General features: G+C 50.6%; 1 protein-coding gene across 1 annotated transcript in view; it reads right to left on the bottom strand.

The window, feature by feature from the left end:
• LOC144774145 (TRPM8 channel-associated factor 2-like) overlaps positions 1 to 18,580 on the bottom strand; it is a 92,193-nt gene that overhangs the window by 53,803 nt on the left and 19,810 nt on the right. The window contains 1 exon segment of the mRNA XM_078659164.1: positions 565 to 659. Coding sequence (XP_078515290.1) covers positions 565 to 659 — 95 coding nt within the window.

Raw genomic sequence — 18,580 nt, 5'->3', positions numbered from 1 at the left:
AAGGTGAGGTCACACGCGTCCAAGGTGTATGGTTCCAGGCTGACTGACTGGGTCCTCCCAGTCAGGAAGGAGCATATCCATTGAGTATGTGCTCTTGGATTCCGATGGTGTGTAGGAGTTGGACCGGGTGGAATGAGCTGGGAGACTGCGGAAATGCTGCAGAGGAGTCAAGGAGGATGAGGGTCGCCATTCCTCCTCCAACCAGAATACTGTGGATGTCATCTGTGGTGGCGATGAGGGTTTTTTCCATGCTGTGGTTGGGTCTGAAATTAGATTGAGTGGTGATGAGGAGTTGGTGGCCATTGAGGTATTCGGTAAAGCATCTGTTGATGATTATCCCTACGATGGTTCATCAGATCGCACACAGATTATATTAGCTCAACTGGGCTTCTACGGCCATGTGAATCCAAGACTCTGCTCTCAGCTGAGTCAGAGCAGCATCCTCATAGCAGTTTGATGGACTTCTCAATGGGTTTAACTAACCCAGCAGGACAGAATACGTTCTTCACAGACCTCACAGTTAACACTCAGTGGCAGCTCTTTCCATGACAAGCAGCGTCTTACCTTCAGCTGTGCTCCGATGGCTGATGGTGGGAATACCAGGGATGCTTTCTGCTTTGGGTTGAGGTACAGGCCGGTGCTTCTCCAAGCTGCGGCTCCTGCAAGAGGTCGCACATGGTTAGAAGGAACATCATGAAGAACTGCCTAATAATACCCACATTCAGTTGAGTGCAAAATGTATGAATTGCAAATGTTCATAATTTGTGAGTCACAGATTTGACGTACACCTCATGCACCGTGAGAAAAACTCATTGATGCAAGCAGGGACTATATATGTATAGTATCACAGAAATGTCTAATAAATCACATGACTAAGTTCTCACCAAGAATACAAGAAGTTGCTACGGTGAGATCATAGGAGTGAGCAGAGATGACCTTTATAGGAAACAGCTTTGAAGCCACAGAACCAGCTAGGTTTTGAAACTTGATGTTGCGGGCGCCAGGGCACACCTTGCTTCAAAGATGGGCACATCTAGTTGGCAGAGTTACCATGAGCAGGAACACATGACAGTTACAAGAGACCTTAGACAAGCATCACATATTGTAATTGTAGGTTTATTTTAATCCATGAAGATGATGTGATATTCATGCCCAATTTCAACATGGAATGCAAACACTTTGTGTTCCACACACAAGCCAGATGTATTACATGCATGGTCAATTATATGGTAATTGTATGTGGAATACATATGATACGGGGGGGCAGGAGTTGGAGTAACACTATATAAGCAATGTATGGGAAATGCAGCAAAACTGATAAGCCCTACAGCAGGTCTGTGTGTCTATGTAAAGAGTGCTTGGTATTTGTGGATGTGTACACTCTGATGCCTTTTTTGCATGCTTACATGTGGGGTTTGGTGAGGTTTCCACCCCTGGTATATCTGCGGCCACTCAACAAAGGTGTTAATTATTGCCTTATTATGGGCATCTGTTGCTTGATGGAATAATTATGTGAATAGTATGGCTGTAAATTCAAAAGTCCCTGGTGGAGGAGCCATCTGCCCTCCTCTCACCCATTTCCTCATGTAGGTTGGTCAAGTAGTTTTCCAGTGCAAGGGACTTGTATCAGATCTCCTAACCGATGCTCCACACATTTTTGGATGCTTCTCACCTCTCTAGTGCTAGAGTCAGTTAAGAAACAGAGCTGCAAAAAAATATATACCTGTTGTCATAGGTCACCACTGTCTCTTTGACATGGAACGACTAACGGTAGGTGGCAGCTGATATGGATACTCGACACACCTTCCATCTCTGCTCCTCGGTGGAGACTGTCTACTGCATCTCTAGGGCTGATTCCCAAATATGTTTTGGTGGGTTTGAAAATCATGTGCTGGTAAGATGCCTGAAAGAAGCGTTCAGCACTGCTTTGCATTACATTGAGTCAGCAACTGTATATGGTTTTTGACTCAGAGATATATCTACTAACAATGACAGACCTGACCTTTTTGAACAAACTAGACATTTTTGAGAAATGCATTAAAAAGGAAAAATGTTTTATTTCTTCAAACTTCCAACTTGGCATGAAGAGTTTGGAATAATTCATCAGACCCAGTGCACAGGCCTTGGAGGTGGCTGGCTTTATCCCTACAGAGGCTTGATTTGCCTCCTGAGTCCCGTGTATGGTTTCAAGTGTATCCTTCTCAACATATTCCTGAAGGAGTCTGATTAAAGAAGCAAATTCCGTCATCCATTGCCTACCGTAGCCCTCCATCCCCGAGAAGGTGCCTCCTTGGGAGACCATGGCAAGATGCAGTAACTTATCAATGGCTCTGATCTGATTGGAGGGCTGATGATTCTTTCCCACGGAAATGTTGTGACTTCAATATTTAAGAGGGGGAGATGGAATTGAAGATCTATTCCCCTTCTTAGCTTCTTCAGGCAGGAGGTCCATGAAGCACCTTACATTAATTGAGTGAGGCCAATGCAAGTATCTAGAGTGGCTGGATCTTGTTTCAAAGCTTGGAAGAAGAGGGATGGTGACCCAGTAAAACCCTGTGGAAGTCCACACCAGGTTACATGACCCCAGGGAACAAGAAGATGAAAGTAAGACTGTGTTTATGAGGAGAGATAAAGAAGAAGGCAAAGCAGAGATACACAATATGAAATCATTTGGAAGTAGCAAGAGTATTTGATGGTGTCGTTACAGTTTTAGGACCAACAATAAAACTAGGTATTACAACATTATTCATGGGTGCCGACCCTGTACAGATCTGTGCATTTCCTTAACAGGTTTTTTATTTGCAAAATCATTTTACAGACACACTCAAAGATGACACAGGGATCCCCTGTTTTAGTAAGGTAGAGATGATGGGTCAGATTCCATCTTTGCCTTCTGGGCGTAAAGGGTAATATATAATTCAGGGCAGTTTCTTCAAAGGTTTAAGATTAATCTTAACCTGTGGCTCAGAAAGAACACAGCCTACAACATTTGTGTGTCCATTCCACAGGGCTTAAGGCACTTGAGAAATATTAATAGATACAGACACATTAGAGGTTTTTGAACATGAGTTACAATTCCAAATAAAACATAAAACAGATAATACACAACAGTACAGTTTGATTAAGAGATCTCTCCCTAGCAAGGATTGTATGACACTATATCAAGAAAGGAATATAGAAATGTAAAAAATATCACAAAAACAAAATAAAATATAGAACAGAATCCTGTGCACATGAATAAGGGTGAAGGTTTTAATGTAAAAAACAGAAATTCTAATTGTTCTTTTTGTAGACATTAAGCAGGTTGACATCAGAGTTATCATAATGGGGATTTTTAATCCGGATCAATACAGAATGAACAAACTAGCCAACACGTGTTTTCGTCACAATGTGGTACAATTGTGACTCTTCAGGGCTTTTATGTTAGCAAAGTATCAATGGAATCGCTGTACCGGTGATAATTCCATCCAGGTTGCGACACGGGTAGTCCACAATAAATATACGGTCTTCGGGAAAGTATTCTAGGAATAATCATGGAGTCCCAATGGTAGTAGGGACGCTGGTGGACGGACGTGTAAGTCCGTGACCAAAACATTCTGGGTACTAGAATCTGGCGTATAAAATTCGCCTTCAGGTCCAGAGTATTGATCTCTCAGTGTAGGATGATAAGTGATTCAAGCCAAAGGTGAAGAAGAACTCTCTACAGACTGGTTCTAAACCTCAGAGTAAGGGCCAGGGTAATTCTCTTGGGACTTGAGGCAGTCTCATGCAGCCCTTTTATGGTGGTCTGCAGTCGGGGCACTTGTTTAGCTGTTTGGGCTTGGTCTCCAGAAAGAGGGGGAAACCACCTACTGGAGAACCTCGCCTCACATGTCTCTGGATGGTTTCATGGCATCTGGTCATCTTCTTCCTCTGTCTTCACTCCACCTTCCTCACTTTGTGGGGACCTGTGTCTAATTTCAGGTAAATTCTCCAACTCCATTCCCTCTTAAGTGAGACTGCTTCTGACACAGACCAAGGTAAAAACAATTGAAATTTTTTTCTCCTGTTATCATGAACTTAACAAATCTGCATTTCAGTTGCCTGTTTGTCCATATTGGACACGAAACTGGAGCTTGTCGAGAGGAAAGACTGTCCATTCCTAAAATCAAGTCTTGAGGAGTGTTGGACAGGCCACATGAAGGGCCGCTCTCCCCCGGCCCAACCAGGCCCGAACCAGCCACGCAAGTACCACACACCACCATTGCACGTCCACCGTCCCCGCAGGGACCCCTACACTCGAACCTGTTGACCCCGTAGGCCGACCCACTACCGGCCTGCGCGCCCATCCTGGGCGCCATCTTGGACACTCCACCACGAGGCCGCCTGGCCCCCGATCGACCTCAACCCTGGGCCTGGCCAGGCCTCAGACATTCCGGCACCAACATCCACCCAGGAGGTGAGCGGGCTACTTGGTCAGTCAATGGGAGCAGGAGGTGTCGATGGCTCTCACCCGCCAAGTGCCGCTCGCCCATCGCCTCCCCGGACGCTGGCTCCACCCCCCTGCTGGGTGTCTGAACCCCCTCATCCCGGACCTCCCGACCTCCAAGTGCGAGGGTCCGGACATCAAAGCACACCAGCCCTATAACTGGGGCAGCTCCAGAGCAGGACGGGAGTTGTATCTTGGAGTCGAGAGACGCAAAGAAGAACTCATCCTGGACGGACTACTGGCGCTGCCGTAGCTCTGTCTTGTGCACCCTCGTCTTGCCTGCTGGCGCTGCCGCGGCTTTGGGAACCACCCTATCCTTCATCATCGTCGGGACCTGCTGGCGTAGCCGCGGACCGTTTGTAACCACCACCTTCATCGGGACCTGCTGGCTCTGCCGCGGACCGTCGTCTGCCTTCATCCATCTCGGGACCTGCTGGCTCCGCCGCGGCCCGTTCATCTACACCACCGAGCTCGAGGATTGAGAGCTATTTTCCATCGTTTTTGGTAACAAGACTGTCCCGCTACCCTCTTCCCGAACAGAGACCAGAATAGAGGGGACCCCTGAGTCCAGACCTCCTTGTACCATTCTACCGTACTTGAAGAATTGTCTATAAAGTATCGTTGAACTTTATCATTGTGTGGTGTCCGTCTGTGGGGGGGAAGTTACTTGTCTGTACGATTCACTGGAGACGGCTCTCCCCGGAGACCTCTCCCCGTATCCTCGGCCGACCCTCCCGGTCCGTCTAACATTGGTGGCCAGCGACGGGATCCGAATCACCGCATAAACCGTACAGAGAGTAGCTCACCCCACGGCGAATCACGATGTCAACTAAAGAAAGCGGATCAACGGAGAAATTCCAGATGGAGAAATTGGGCGAGTACAGCCATCGTGAACTTAAACAGTTCTGTATCGAATTAGGTATCGCTACCACCGGACTAAATACCAAAGATGACTTTAAGCAGGCCCTGGAATCTTGGGCAGAAACCGGGGCGGCCGGAACCCCCGATCAAGACATCACAGCACAAACCCCCATGGGCCCTGAAGAGCGAAGAACGGGTCTCTCGCCAGGCGAGATCCAGGAACGAGAAAGAACCCGACTACACGAGCTGGAAATGGCCCGGCTCAAAATGGACGTTGAACTAAAGTTGGCCGAACAGAAAATCAACTTAGAGCACCTGCGTCTCCGAGAAGAAAGAGAGGAGAAACAGAGACAAAGGGAGCTCGAGGAAAAGAAACTGGCATATGAACATGAACGGAAATTAGCTGAAATCGACCTACGCAAACAGAATAAAGAAACAGGGGTGCCCGAGCAACCCCACACTCCAGGGGCAACAGAGAAGAAGGTACACATCCCCAAGGATGTCGTTCGAGAATACTTCCGAGAGGACGACATCCAGCAATGGTTTAAGGCCTATGAAATCGCTATGACTGCACACCGGATCGATAGAAGCGATTGGGGGGCCGGTCTGTGGGGGAGATTCCTCAATGAGGGCCGCGACGCCCTGCTGCAACTCCCGGACCAGCAGATGACCTCCTATGACCATATGAAAGCGGCACTCCTCACCCGCTATGGCCTCACACCCGAGATGTACCGTCAGAGGTTCCGAGACTGCACCCGCATCCCAGGTACAACTTGGGTGGACTATGTCAATTACTTTAGCCGAGCCTTCGAGGGCTGGATCAAAGGAAGCAAGGTCACAACCTACGAACAACTGTTCAATCTTATGGTATGGGAGCATCTGTCGAACAATTGCTTCATTGAACTTCGCCAGCACCTCCTCGACAGCAAGTTAACGGATCCCCGGCAGCTCGCAGCCGAAGCTGACCGGTGGGAGATCACCAGAGTGAGTCGAAATGGGTCCTCCGAACAGAACCGGAACAACAATGGTCAGCACCGTCCCCGAGGAGGTGGAGGCCAAGGACGCGGAAGAAGCAACGCTCCGGTCACCCCCACTATCAGCCCCACCCCCCCGTCCAACCGGGGCAGCACCCCAGCGCGACCGGGACCTCGAGCCAATGTTACCTGCCATCGATGTCAACGAGTCGGACACTATGCAAACGACCCAAACTGCCCCCAGTACCAGAGCCCAAGACCCCGCCAAGTAGCCGCTGCTGCTCTGGGGGAGGAACGGATCTCAGAGGAACAAGAAGAATATGAACAGGAACACCCAGAATGGGAGCCAGCCGCCATGGCTCTCGCCTGCCTAGGGGGGAGAGACATGGTCCCGCGGGTCCCCCTACCCGCTAATACCCAGAAGTACAGCCAATGGGTGGGCATCAATGGACGCCGGGCGGAAGCCCTTCGTGACACTGGGGCCAGTGTAACAGCCGTCCGCTGTCACCTGCTGACCCCCGAACAATACTTACCAAACGTTCTCTGCCCTGTACGTTCAGCCGATAACTCAGAAAGTCTGTGTCGGATGGCCTGCGTCCCCTTCGAATGGGGAGGGGTCTCCGGCATGTTGAAGGTGACGGTCCGAGATGACGCCCCCGTAGACTGCCTCCTGGGTAATGACCTGGAAAGCTCTCCATGGGCAGCAGTCGAACGAAAAGAGCACCTGGGGATGCTGGGCGTCCCGGACTGGGCGTGCGTCACCACCCGGTCCATGACCGCCCGTGCCAACACCCGCCCAGAGGAACTCGAATGGCCGGCGCCACCGCCTCCGGTCGCCCCCGCCGAAACCACCGACCGTGACGTCCCCCCCGAACCAGCTCAACCTCCAGACCTCGCTAACCTCGACCAGTGGCCTCAAGAGGGGGGGCCCACGCAAGAACAATTTCGCCAAGAACAAAGGACCTGTCAGTCCCTCGAGGGACTCCGCCAGCAAGCGCTAGCCCAAAGCGCAGGGGATACCTCCGGAACTCACTGGGTCTACTGGGACAATGATCTGCTGTACAGTGAGCAAAGAATCGCGGAGCTGGGGGCCAGCCGAGTCCTAGTGGTACCCCTCCGTTTTAGAGACTTTCTGCTAAACCTGGCCCACGATGTCCCCCTGGCAGGACACTTGGGTCAAGACAAAACCTATAGCCGCCTGGTGACCCACTTCTTCTGGCCCAAAATGAGGGACAATGTACACCAGCATTGCCGATCTTGCCCCACGTGCCAAGCCAGTGGGAAGAGCGGCCGCAAACTGAAAGCCCCCCTGCAACCTTTTCCCGTGGTCACCACCCCGTTCGAGAGGGTCGGAATCGATATCGTAGGGCCCCTGGACCCGCGCACAAAACAAGGCCATCGATTCATCCTGGTGCTAGTGGACCACGCCACCCGCTACCCGGAGGCTGTTCCCCTGCGGACTGTGACAGCCCCGGTAGTCGGCCGGGCTCTGATGGGGATCTTCTCCCGGGTGGGCTTCCCCCGGGAGGTCGTCAGTGACAGGGGCACGAACTTTATTTCGAAATACATGAAATCTCTCTGGCAACAATGCGGGGTTACCTACCGGTTCACGACCCCCTATCACCCTCAAGGAAACGGACTCGTTGAGCGGTTCAACCGCACGCTCAAAGGGATGATCGGGGGGTTGGAAGAGCCCCTCCGTCGCCCACGTCAAAAAATCAGCCCCAGAAAGTCAACTGGACCCCAGAGTGTCAAGCTGCATTTGAACAATTGAAAGCCGCCATGTGCTCCGCCCCTGTGCTCCAGGCCCCCGACTACAGCCGGGAGTTCATCGTCCAGACGGATGCCTCCGACCATGGCATTGGGGCAGTCCTGTCCCAAGTGAACACCGAAGGCCATGACCAGCCGGTGGCCTTCATCAGCCGGCGACTCCTACCACGGGAACAACGCTGGAGCACCATAGAGAGAGAGGCCTTCGCGGTGGTATGGGCCCTCAAGAAGCTCCGGCCCTACCTTTTTGGCACACCCTTTCGGGTACAGACCGACCACCGACCCCTGCAGTGGCTGATGCAGATGCGGGGGGAAAACCCGAAGTTACTACGCTGGTCCATCTCCCTACAAGGGATGGACTTCACAGTTGAACATCGACCTGGGCCCGATCACGCCAACGCAGATGGCCTGTCCCGGTTCTTCCGCCTCGACGCGAAGAGTCCCCAAGAGAACGGGTAACTCTCCCCGCCTTCAGCTGGGGGGGACGCATGTTGGACAGGCCACATGAAGGGCCGCTCTCCCCCGGCCCAACCAGGCCCGAACCAGCCACGCAAGTACCACACACCACCATTGCACGTCCACCGTCCCCGCAGGGACCCCTACACTCGAACCTGTTGACCCCGTAGGCCGACCCACTACCGGCCTGCGCGCCCATCCTGGGCGCCATCTTGGACACTCCACCACGAGGCCGCCTGGCCCCCGATCGACCTCAACTCTGGGCCTGGCCAGGCCTCAGACATTCCGGCACCAACATCCACCCAGGAGGTGAGCGGGCTACTTGGTCAGTCAATGGGAGCAGGAGGTGTCGATGGCTCTCACCCGCCAAGTGCCGCTCGCCCATCGCCTCCCCGGACGCTGGCTCCACCCCCCTGCTGGGTGTCTGAACCCCCTCATCCCGGACCTCCCGACCTCCAAGTGCGAGGGTCCGGACATCAAAGCACACCAGCCCTATAACTGGGGCAGCTCCAGAGCAGGACGGGAGTTGTATCTTGGAGTCGAGAGACGCAAAGAAGAACTCATCCTGGACGGACTACTGGCGCTGCCGTAGCTCTGTCTTGTGCACCCTCGTCTTGCCTGCTGGCGCTGCCGCGGCTTTGGGAACCACCCTATCCTTCATCATCGTCGGGACCTGCTGGCGTAGCCGCGGACCGTTTGTAACCACCACCTTCATCGGGACCTGCTGGCTCTGCCGCGGACCGTCGTCTGCCTTCATCCATCTCGGGACCTGCTGGCTCCGCCGCGGCCCGTTCATCTACACCACCGAGCTCGAGGATTGAGAGCTATTTTCCATCGTTTTTGGTAACAAGACTGTCCCGCTACCCTCTTCCCGAACAGAGACCAGAATAGAGGGGACCCCTGAGTCCAGACCTCCTTGTACCATTCTACCGTACTTGAAGAATTGTCTATAAAGTATCGTTGAACTTTATCATTGTGTGGTGTCCGTCTGTGGGGGGGAAGTTACTTGTCTGTACGATTCACTGGAGACGGCTCTCCCCGGAGACCTCTCCCCGTATCCTCGGCCGACCCTCCCGGTCCGTCTAACAAGGAGAATGTTCATGCCTGGATTAAATGTTGGCAGACACAGATGAAGCATCACCATCTCTTCATGGTAACCATAAAGGCTGCAGATTCTGTCCCTTTTTTCCAGTTTTAGCTTTGACAGGAAAGACTCACCAAGGTACTCCTGCTGGCATCACAGGAAATGTTAGACAAAGTATGAATCTCTCCCATTATCCCAATATTACAGAAATAGAAGTGAGGCGTCGCCTGTCGGACCTGGAAGCGGCCAGTACAAGCTCACCGAAACAACTGGAAAAATACTTGAAAATATCTGTCCAAATGATCCTGAAAACGCATACTAAACCAAAAAGATTTCAATTGCCACAACACATAGATCATCAAGCGAAAGCACTAGTAGCACCTAAAAGATATGAAGAAATAGACATATCCCATCACTTTCTAACGACACTGTATAAAAGACACCTTTACGAAACGACAACTCCAATATCGACAGACAAATTATAATTTATGCTGCTAACATTGTAACACATGGATCACGAATTGCTCATTTAAAGTCGAGCGCCCCTCCATTTAGCCAAATGTACACAATACATGGTAAATACCAAAATACAAACATCCCATGAGTGTGTGCGCAGCTACCTGACAGAGTGCAATTTATATCAAAATGCTAGCACATGTAAAGCAACAAACTAACAGCTATAACCCTAACAAATCTTTGTAATTTTCGACCATGCCAGGATTTTCATTAAACGGAAAACCTATCCCAACCTGTCCTGCAGCTGAAGGGTGCTACTATCACTTCAACCAGAGCATATAGAGGAGCCAACACAAATCCACTGTGAGCATAGAATACACAACTAACTTTGAATACACATGGCAAATACAAAAACTAAAAGCTTTAGCATACGTCCCTTTAACAGAAGTCTCTAAACACTATCACATTCTTATTGAAGCCTCCTTTTACCAAAACCATGAAACAAGCTCCACTAATGGATTATATTGAATATGCGTTGGTTGTCCTCTGCACCAAGCTGGAACCGACTCTAACCCAAGGATCATATCCCCTGGTGGGAGAATCAACAGCAAATAACATAGTAGAATGGTGGAACAATTTCTACCAAGAAACCCTTGAAAGTAGCAACCTTACACTCTACCATTTTTAGAAATACTCAAGAAAGGCACTGAATCCTGGCATGGAATGTTTAACAATCAAGGCCTACCATATCAACATTCTATAGCAAAAACTCTACTTTGAGATCATAACACTAAACAATAGCACAATTTAAATATAAAAAATGGAAACACATTGTTTAATATTATTTATTTGTAAATAACATTAAAATAACCTTAATGTCAATCTGAAAAATTAAATAAATATCGAAAACATCTGTAAAGACGAGGCACAGGAGAAATAGTAGTTTCCACAATATATTTATTGTCAAGAGAAGAGAGCCGTCTCAACTGGCAACTGTCACTAACAGAACACCATAGTATGAACACTCCAGATGACATCACAGCCTCGCCATGATTCTACCAGCACCATCACATCAACACACCCCCCCTTTTAACAAAAGAAACAAAACAAATTAATGCAGACAAGAAAACAAAAATGAAACAATAGATAAATATAGAAGAAACACATTAGTACATAATCTCGTAATCTGCTGGGTCTAACATGAAATCTGGAGTTCTTCCTGACGCCACCATCTCCTCCTAAAACATTTTTGTCATTTTTCACATTTTTGTGAGAAGAGCTACGAGCCTTTGCCACACGAGAAGTATTCCACCAGTTGCCATTGGTCAACTTTACAGCATTTTTACGAATTTCTACGACCTGTTGACAACCTAGGAATTTTTAAAGACCTTTCCTAACAGATACAGGATGTTTTACTCTAACCCAATCTCCAATTCTAATTTTATGAGTTTCTTTCCCAATGGTGCATTCACTCTTTCTAGTACTAATTTCTTTCAGAAGATTTTTTTGTTAGCAGAATCCAACATACTTCTCATGTTACAATCTTGGTGAAAAGATTTCGCCATTCAAAAGGGGTTGACTTGTGAGGGGCTTTTCTACCTCTCATAGGTTCGAATGGAGTAAAATTGGTGGCTACATGAGGAGAAGTGCGGTACGACCAAACAAGATCTTTCACAGCTTGGAAAATACATGACTTCGATCTGTAAGCTGCTTGAATGCCTTCTACAACAACTCTATTAAGTCTCTCAGTTTTATCATTGCTTTGAGGATGGTAAAGAGGAGTTCTGGTGTTTTGATACCACAGGAGTGCAAAAAAGAATTCATCTCTTGTGAAATAAACTGGACACCGTTGTCCGTAAGAATTTCCTCTGGGTAACTGTCTCTCAGAAAACTTTTGTTAAGACAAGTGATAACACTTTTTTCTTTTTTTTGATCAAATTTGTTTTTATTGGCAACAACATAGTACATTATGGTGATAGGACAATTGCAATCTTCCAAACCTTGTATGCCCCACCCAGGGCTCCCGGAATGGGGCTCTAAAATCGTGAGGCCTCGGGCCATGTGTCCATGTATGCAGTGGAAGCCATTTTCAAGCAACAAGAAACACCAACAAACTCCCTTCCCCAGCCCCCCACCCGTAACCCCTCTCAACTCAACAACAGTATACCTCGTCCCGTCCCCCCTCCCCCACCCCCACTCCCCGGTGTGTTCTGCCTAGGCCTTATTAGGGAATCACCTGGTCTGTCGTAGTTTTTTCGTCTGGCCTTGAGCTTCTTGAGGTTTGTGGAACTCATCAACTAGCCTGAGAACTTTAAGATATTTGGGGCATGTCAGCTCGTGGAATTCAGTGGTGAGTAGTGCAATCAAGGGCGCCCAAATCTCTCGGAAAGTGTCCGTGGTTTGTGTGAGAGAGGCCTGGATGCGCTCCATCCCCATTATAAACCAAATTTTGTGGAGCCATCCCGTGTGGGAGGGTTTGCGCGAGTTGCCCCACAGTGAGAGGATGTGTTGCGTCGCTGCGCCCATTGCTAGCCCCATCTGCTTCCCACGGATTGATTTGAGTGGAAATGTCAATTTGTTAGGCAGACCTAGAATCGTGTACGCCGGGAAGCGCGGAACCTCCGTTTCAAAGTGTAAATCTATATCCCTCAGTACCTCCTCCCAGTAGTCCTGCACCTCTGGGCATTCCCACAACAGATGGATCATGGTCCCAGTCTGCCCGCATCCCCTCCAGCACTTGGGGTCACGCCTAGGGTTGCTCTGGTGGAGGCGTTCCGGAGTCAGGTGCCAGTAACAAGCCACTTTGACCGTGGCCTCCCTACTCGCCATGTTCCTAGCCGTGTGATGGGCCCTGAAAAATATATCGTGCCATTCCTTGTCAGAGAGTGTCCGCCCTAGCTCCTTCTCCCACCTTTTCTGCCCCGCTGACCTAGCTACCGGCGCTGGTGGGGTCAATAGATTGTAGAGTTCGGTGATTGCCCTCTTATCGTCTGATTTGGCCAAAAGCCACCTCTCTAAGGGTGTGAGGAAACGGCCCACCTGTGGGACGACGTCTTTGTGAGTGAGCCAATGTCTTAGTTGAAAGTATTGGAAGTTGTGCGGGCGTTCTATCCCGTAACTCTCCTTGAGAGCCTCTAACGTCATAAAGCCCTGCCGGTCAAACAAGTGTCCTGCCGAGCGACATTCTGTGGTCCGCCACTGAGGAAAGGCTCTTGGGGCCGTCCCATGGATGAACGCCGGATTATCGAATAGGGGCGTCATCGGCGACGGAAAGGAGGTGAGGTCTCTAGTTGTCGCTACCGCGTCCCACACTTGTAAGAGTGTTCTGGTGATGGGGGATTTCCTGATATATGCTGGTCTGTCGCGTCTTGCGACCCGCCACAGTGGCATACCCGCCATTGCCCTATCTTGAAAGAGCCACCTTTTCTCCGAGGTCAGTCTGGACCACTCCAAAAGGTACCGCAGCTGGGTAGCTTGGAAGTAACAATGCAGGTCAGGAACCCCCAGCCCCCCTTCAGCTTGCGACCGCGAGATGAGATCACGCCGCATTCTAGGGCGTTTCCCGGCCCAAACATACTGCTGTATGGCGTCTTGCAGTTTTTTTATCATGCCCAGTGGGGGAGTGACCGGGATGGTCTGAAACAGATATAGCATCCTCGGCAGCACTGACATCTTGACGGCGTTCTTGTAGCCCTCCGATCCTGAGCGAACCTCTATGAGGCTGTCGCGCATTGGACCCCAGCGGAAGGATCACAGATTTCTGGATATTCATCTTAAAGCCCAACACCTTCCCAAACTGCTCCATTTCTAGCAGAAATGCGGGGATCGAGACCGTCGGGTTCTCAACAGCGACCAAGATGTCGTCTGCGTACAAGCTGATGGTCTGGTTCTCGCCTCCGAAGGTGATACCCTTGATGTTCTGGTTATCTCGCACTCGTTGGGCAAACGGTTCCATGTAAAGGGCGAATAACATCGGCGAGAGAGGGCAGCCTTGCCGCATGCCTCGTCGGATGTCCAGTGGCTTGGAACCAGTCCTGTTCACCCTAATAGTTGCATGGGGGGTCGCGTAACAGCTTGCCACCCAGGCTCTGAATCTCTCCCCAAACCCGAATCTCGACAGTGTCCTATCGAGGTGAATCCAGTCCACTCTGTCGAATGCTTTTTCAGCGTCGACTGACAGTAGGGCAGCATCCGAATCGTTGTAGTGGGCCTTATCGATCACATGCAGCAGGCGCTTGGTGTTGTCTGCGCATTGACGTGAGGGTATAAAACCCGCCTGGTCTGGTTCAATTATGCCTGGGAGGCACGGCCCCAGCCTTGCAGCAAAGATTCCGGTAAAAAGCTTCAGATCAATATTCAGAAGCGATATTGGCCGGTATGCCGCGCATTTAGAGGTGTCCTTTCCGGGTTTTGGCAGGACGATTATGTCCGCTTTGGGCATCTCTTGTGGTATCGAGCCCGGGCCTTGAAATGAGTTAAAGTGTTTCGTTAACACCGGGGCAAGAAGTTGGCAAAAGGCTTTGTGAAAGCCCGCGGAGAACCCATCTGGGCCTGGCGCCTTGAGTGGTTTAAGGCGCGCAATAGCAGAGACCACTTCCTCCAGGCGAATGGGAGCGTCCAGCGCCCCGGAATTCGCACCATTCAGGGCGGTTACGTTGGCTTCATGCAAATACTCTGTCCCGACCTCTTCCTCCGAGGCCGGATCGGCCTCGTATAGCTTGGCATAAAATTCCCTGAAAGCCTCGGCTATGTGCTTGTCTTCGCAATGCTCACTTCTGTCTTCCTCGCGTATGACTTGCACCTTGGCCTTGACTGTTTGCGCTTTGAGTTTGCTAGCCAGCAGGTGACCGGTCCTATCACCCCCCACATAGTAAGTGTGCTTGAGATGTAGCGCCGCATATTCCACCCTGTCCAAGTCAAGACTTGCAAGTTGCGCTCTAGCAGCCTTCAGTTGGCGCCATATCCTGGGGGCCCCCGTCCGACAATGCACTCGCTCTAGTTCTAGTACCTGTGCGGTCAGTTCCTGACGTCTTTCATTTCGTTCCTTGTTATCTGCGGCCGAAATCGCCATCAGTTCCTCCCGGACCACTGCCTTGAGTGCCCCCCATACCGCAGGCATGGCTACCTCACTTGTGTCATTCCTGCTAAGGTAGTCCGATATATTCTGGGAAAGTTGCTGCGCGACCCCCTTACGCGTGAGCAGGGATTCCCTGAGCCGCCACCTACCTTTGTGTGAGTGGATGCGGGGGACTTGCAGGTGTAGTAGTATTGCGTTGTGATCGGAAAGGGCCGCAGGGGTGACCTCCACGTCCTTTACCATAGGGGCCATATCTGCCGAATTAAGGAAGTGATCTATCCTGGCATATGTCCGATGTACATGTGAGTAAAAGGTGTACCCCGGGGCCGTGTGATGTACCTCCCTCCATGCATCGCTGAAGCCTCTGCTGGCGAGCCAGCGCTTCCCTTCTGTAGAGAGAGCACCGGAGTCGCCAAATCTGTGCCCTGACCTGTCTAACACATTATCCATCACCAGATTCCGGTCCCCTCCCACCAGTGTATACTTTGTCGCTGCCCCCAGAACCTCCGACAACGCCCCTGTGAGAAATTATTCTTGCTTAGTGTTAGGCGCGTAGATGGATCCCACTGTAAGCTCCACAGTACCAATGCTAACAGTGTGCGCTAGCAATCTACCCTTGATTTCTGCCACCTTGTCTCTCACCTGACCCTTGAAGTGCTTAGCGAACAAAATGGCCACCCCTGCTTTCTTCTCCATAGTGGATGTTGGACCTGGGCCTCTTGGCAGGGTCATCCCTAAACTTTTTGCCTTCCTCCAATACTCTCTCTGACCTGTTTTTGTTGGTTTAATGACTCTGGGCACTTTTACCACTGCTGACCAGTGCTAAAGTGCATATGCTCTCCCAACTGAAAAGTATATATGTGATTGATGTCCATGATTGGTTCATTGGATTTACTGTCAGTCCCTAGTAAAGTGCACCAGGAGTGCCAGGGCTTGTGAATGCCAATACTGCTAGTGGGCCTGCAGCGCTGATTGCGCCACCCACAGAAGCAGCCTTAAAATGTGTCTAGGGTCTGCCATTGCAGAACCTGCGTGCAGTCTGGTACTGTCATGCTGGCTGGGCAAGTGCACACACTTGCCAGCCCCTAAACCTTCCCTTAACTTCATATTAGTCACCCCTATGGTAGGCCTGAGGGCAGGGGGCATTGTAAGTATAAGGTAGAACATGCCCTGATGTGTGTGGCATGTTCTAACAGTGAATTACTGCCAAATTCGTTTTTCACTATTGTAAGGCTACCAGTTCCCTTCTAGGCCAGATGGGCTGCTGGAATTATTACACTCTATAATACCAGCAGGCTCAGGGAACATGGTAGAAATTAATGTTTAGTATGCCTGAACTCAGAATAATAAAATACTTCTTTTAGTAAAGTTTATTTTAATATCCTGTGTTTGCAAATGCTACTTTTAGAAAGCTAGCATTTGCTTGTCTAACCATTTCAGCCCGCCTCTGCTCTTGTGTGTATCTGACTGTCTGAGTGTGTGTGAGTGACAGGGCTGGGAGTTGACAGGTAGTGAATAGCCAGATGACACCTTAGTGGGTGGTGGGAGTTTCCCCTGAATGATGCATCAGGCTGTGCTCTGCCTCCACAATGCTGGCTCCGCCCTCCTGGGGAGCGACTGATGACTCAGCCTGCACCTGGCCCAGGAAGGACCGAAGCTTGTCAACAAAGTGCTCAAGCTGCCCCTGTCTTCACAATGCCGGCTCCGCCCCCCTGGGGAGCGGCTGATGTGCCTGCCCTCACACGGAATGCAGAAGCAGAAGTACCCCCAACAAGTGCTCAGGGGCTGAGAGCAGTTATGCAAAGGCCCCCCTGGCCTGTAAGAACAAAAGAAACTGTGTATAAAAGTAGGAGCCCTGCTCCTTGTAAATTAGAATCCTGTTTTACCACAAAGAACCTCTGCCCGAATAGAAGGAGAAGAAGACGCTGGGAGGACTGGCCTGCTGCTTGCCTTGCTGAGGAAGGAGAGGAGAAGACTTTGCTAAAAGACTTTGCTGCTTTGTGCTCTAAACATTCTCCAAGGGCTTGATTGAGCTTGCCCCCTGAACTGAACCCCAGGACCAGTGGGTTCTCCTGTGCTTTGGCTCGTCCCCTGCCTGAGGCCGAGTATTTCCTCCCGCCAGAGGTGAAGTCTGCCCCCTCTCGCCCCCTCCTAGGGCCGTGGTACTCGGGAGCCAGCCTGCCCTCTTGCCCTTGAGAGCCTCGCTCCACCCGGAGTCGCTCTCTGCCCCAGGGCTAAGGCCGGCCGCTCCTCTACCCCTGCCTGCTTCACGGAGCCCTTGAGGAGACTTCAGCCCCTCCCGCCGGAATCCCGGGGACTCGAGCAGCCTGGACCCCGTGCATCTGATTGCACCCGGCTGCCCTGCCTTGCTCTGCCCCCCCAGGAGAGGCCGCACCGCACTGTGAAGGGTGCCTTGCCTCCCGGAGATCCTCCGCTGTCAGAAGGGACCCCTCTGCACTGACATTCCTGAAAGAAAGCATTCCTGAAGGTGCCTTGGCCCCAGAGGCTCCTCTCACCCCTCCCTGCTCCTCACTGCAGCTGGGAGCCCCCACCTCTGGAAAAGGTCCGGGGCTCCTCTGATCGCCTGCTTGCTGCTCTGCTCCGAGCTCAGCCCCCACCTCTGGAAAAGGCCCAGGGTTTCTTCGAGGCCCTCTCTGGTGTCCATTCCAAGCCTACCGCGAGATGCGTGAGAGTTGGTAGGGGCCGAGTCAGTTTCACCCTTGAAGGCAGGAGAGGCGCTGCAAGGCGCTCCGAAGGCCCGGGGAGGGTCCCAAAGCCCCAGAACAGAGAGAGGCTTTCTCTTTGAAAGGAAAGAACACTGAGAGAACTGTGAAATTAGGAGATTTATAACAAAAGCGCCTTAACAGAGAAATCTCAATTTTTGAACTGCAACTAAGGAGAAAAGGAACTATTTTCTTGAAGTGAAACCATTGAAGTATTTTTGAACAAACAACCATTGAAAGCTACAACTGAGAACCTTTGCCTATTTACAACCTGTGCTGCAACAAAAACGTTATTTGGTCTTGTGATAAGTCTGTTGAGTTACATATATATATTTTTACATAAAGAAGCGTATTTTTATATATTTACAGCCTGGTGTCCATTTGTGGGGGGGATTGGTATATTTTACTGTATGTGTGATTACAAATGCTTAACTAACTAACGCCTGAAGATTAGCCTTGGCTGCTCACGCCACGCACCTAGAGGGTGAGCAAGGGTAATTCTAAGGGGTCATCCTTCGCCCTGACTTAGAGGAGAGGGTCCCTGCTTGTCACAAGTGCATACTTGCGCCAACCAGAGACCCCCAATTCTAACATTGGACGCAGCGGTGAGGATTTGCGAATTTGCATTTGTAGTTTACATACAGTGAATTACTGATCACCACATAGTGAGAGCAGGTCTATAACGCAGCCACAGGTTTCCATTTTTATAAT

The sequence above is a fragment of the Lissotriton helveticus genome, chromosome 8, assembly GCF_964261635.1.
Source record: "Lissotriton helveticus chromosome 8, aLisHel1.1, whole genome shotgun sequence".
Taxonomy (NCBI): Eukaryota; Metazoa; Chordata; class Amphibia; order Caudata; family Salamandridae; genus Lissotriton; species Lissotriton helveticus.
Note: the sequence above shows the minus strand (reverse complement) of the source record. Positions and strands in the feature narration are given on the sequence as shown.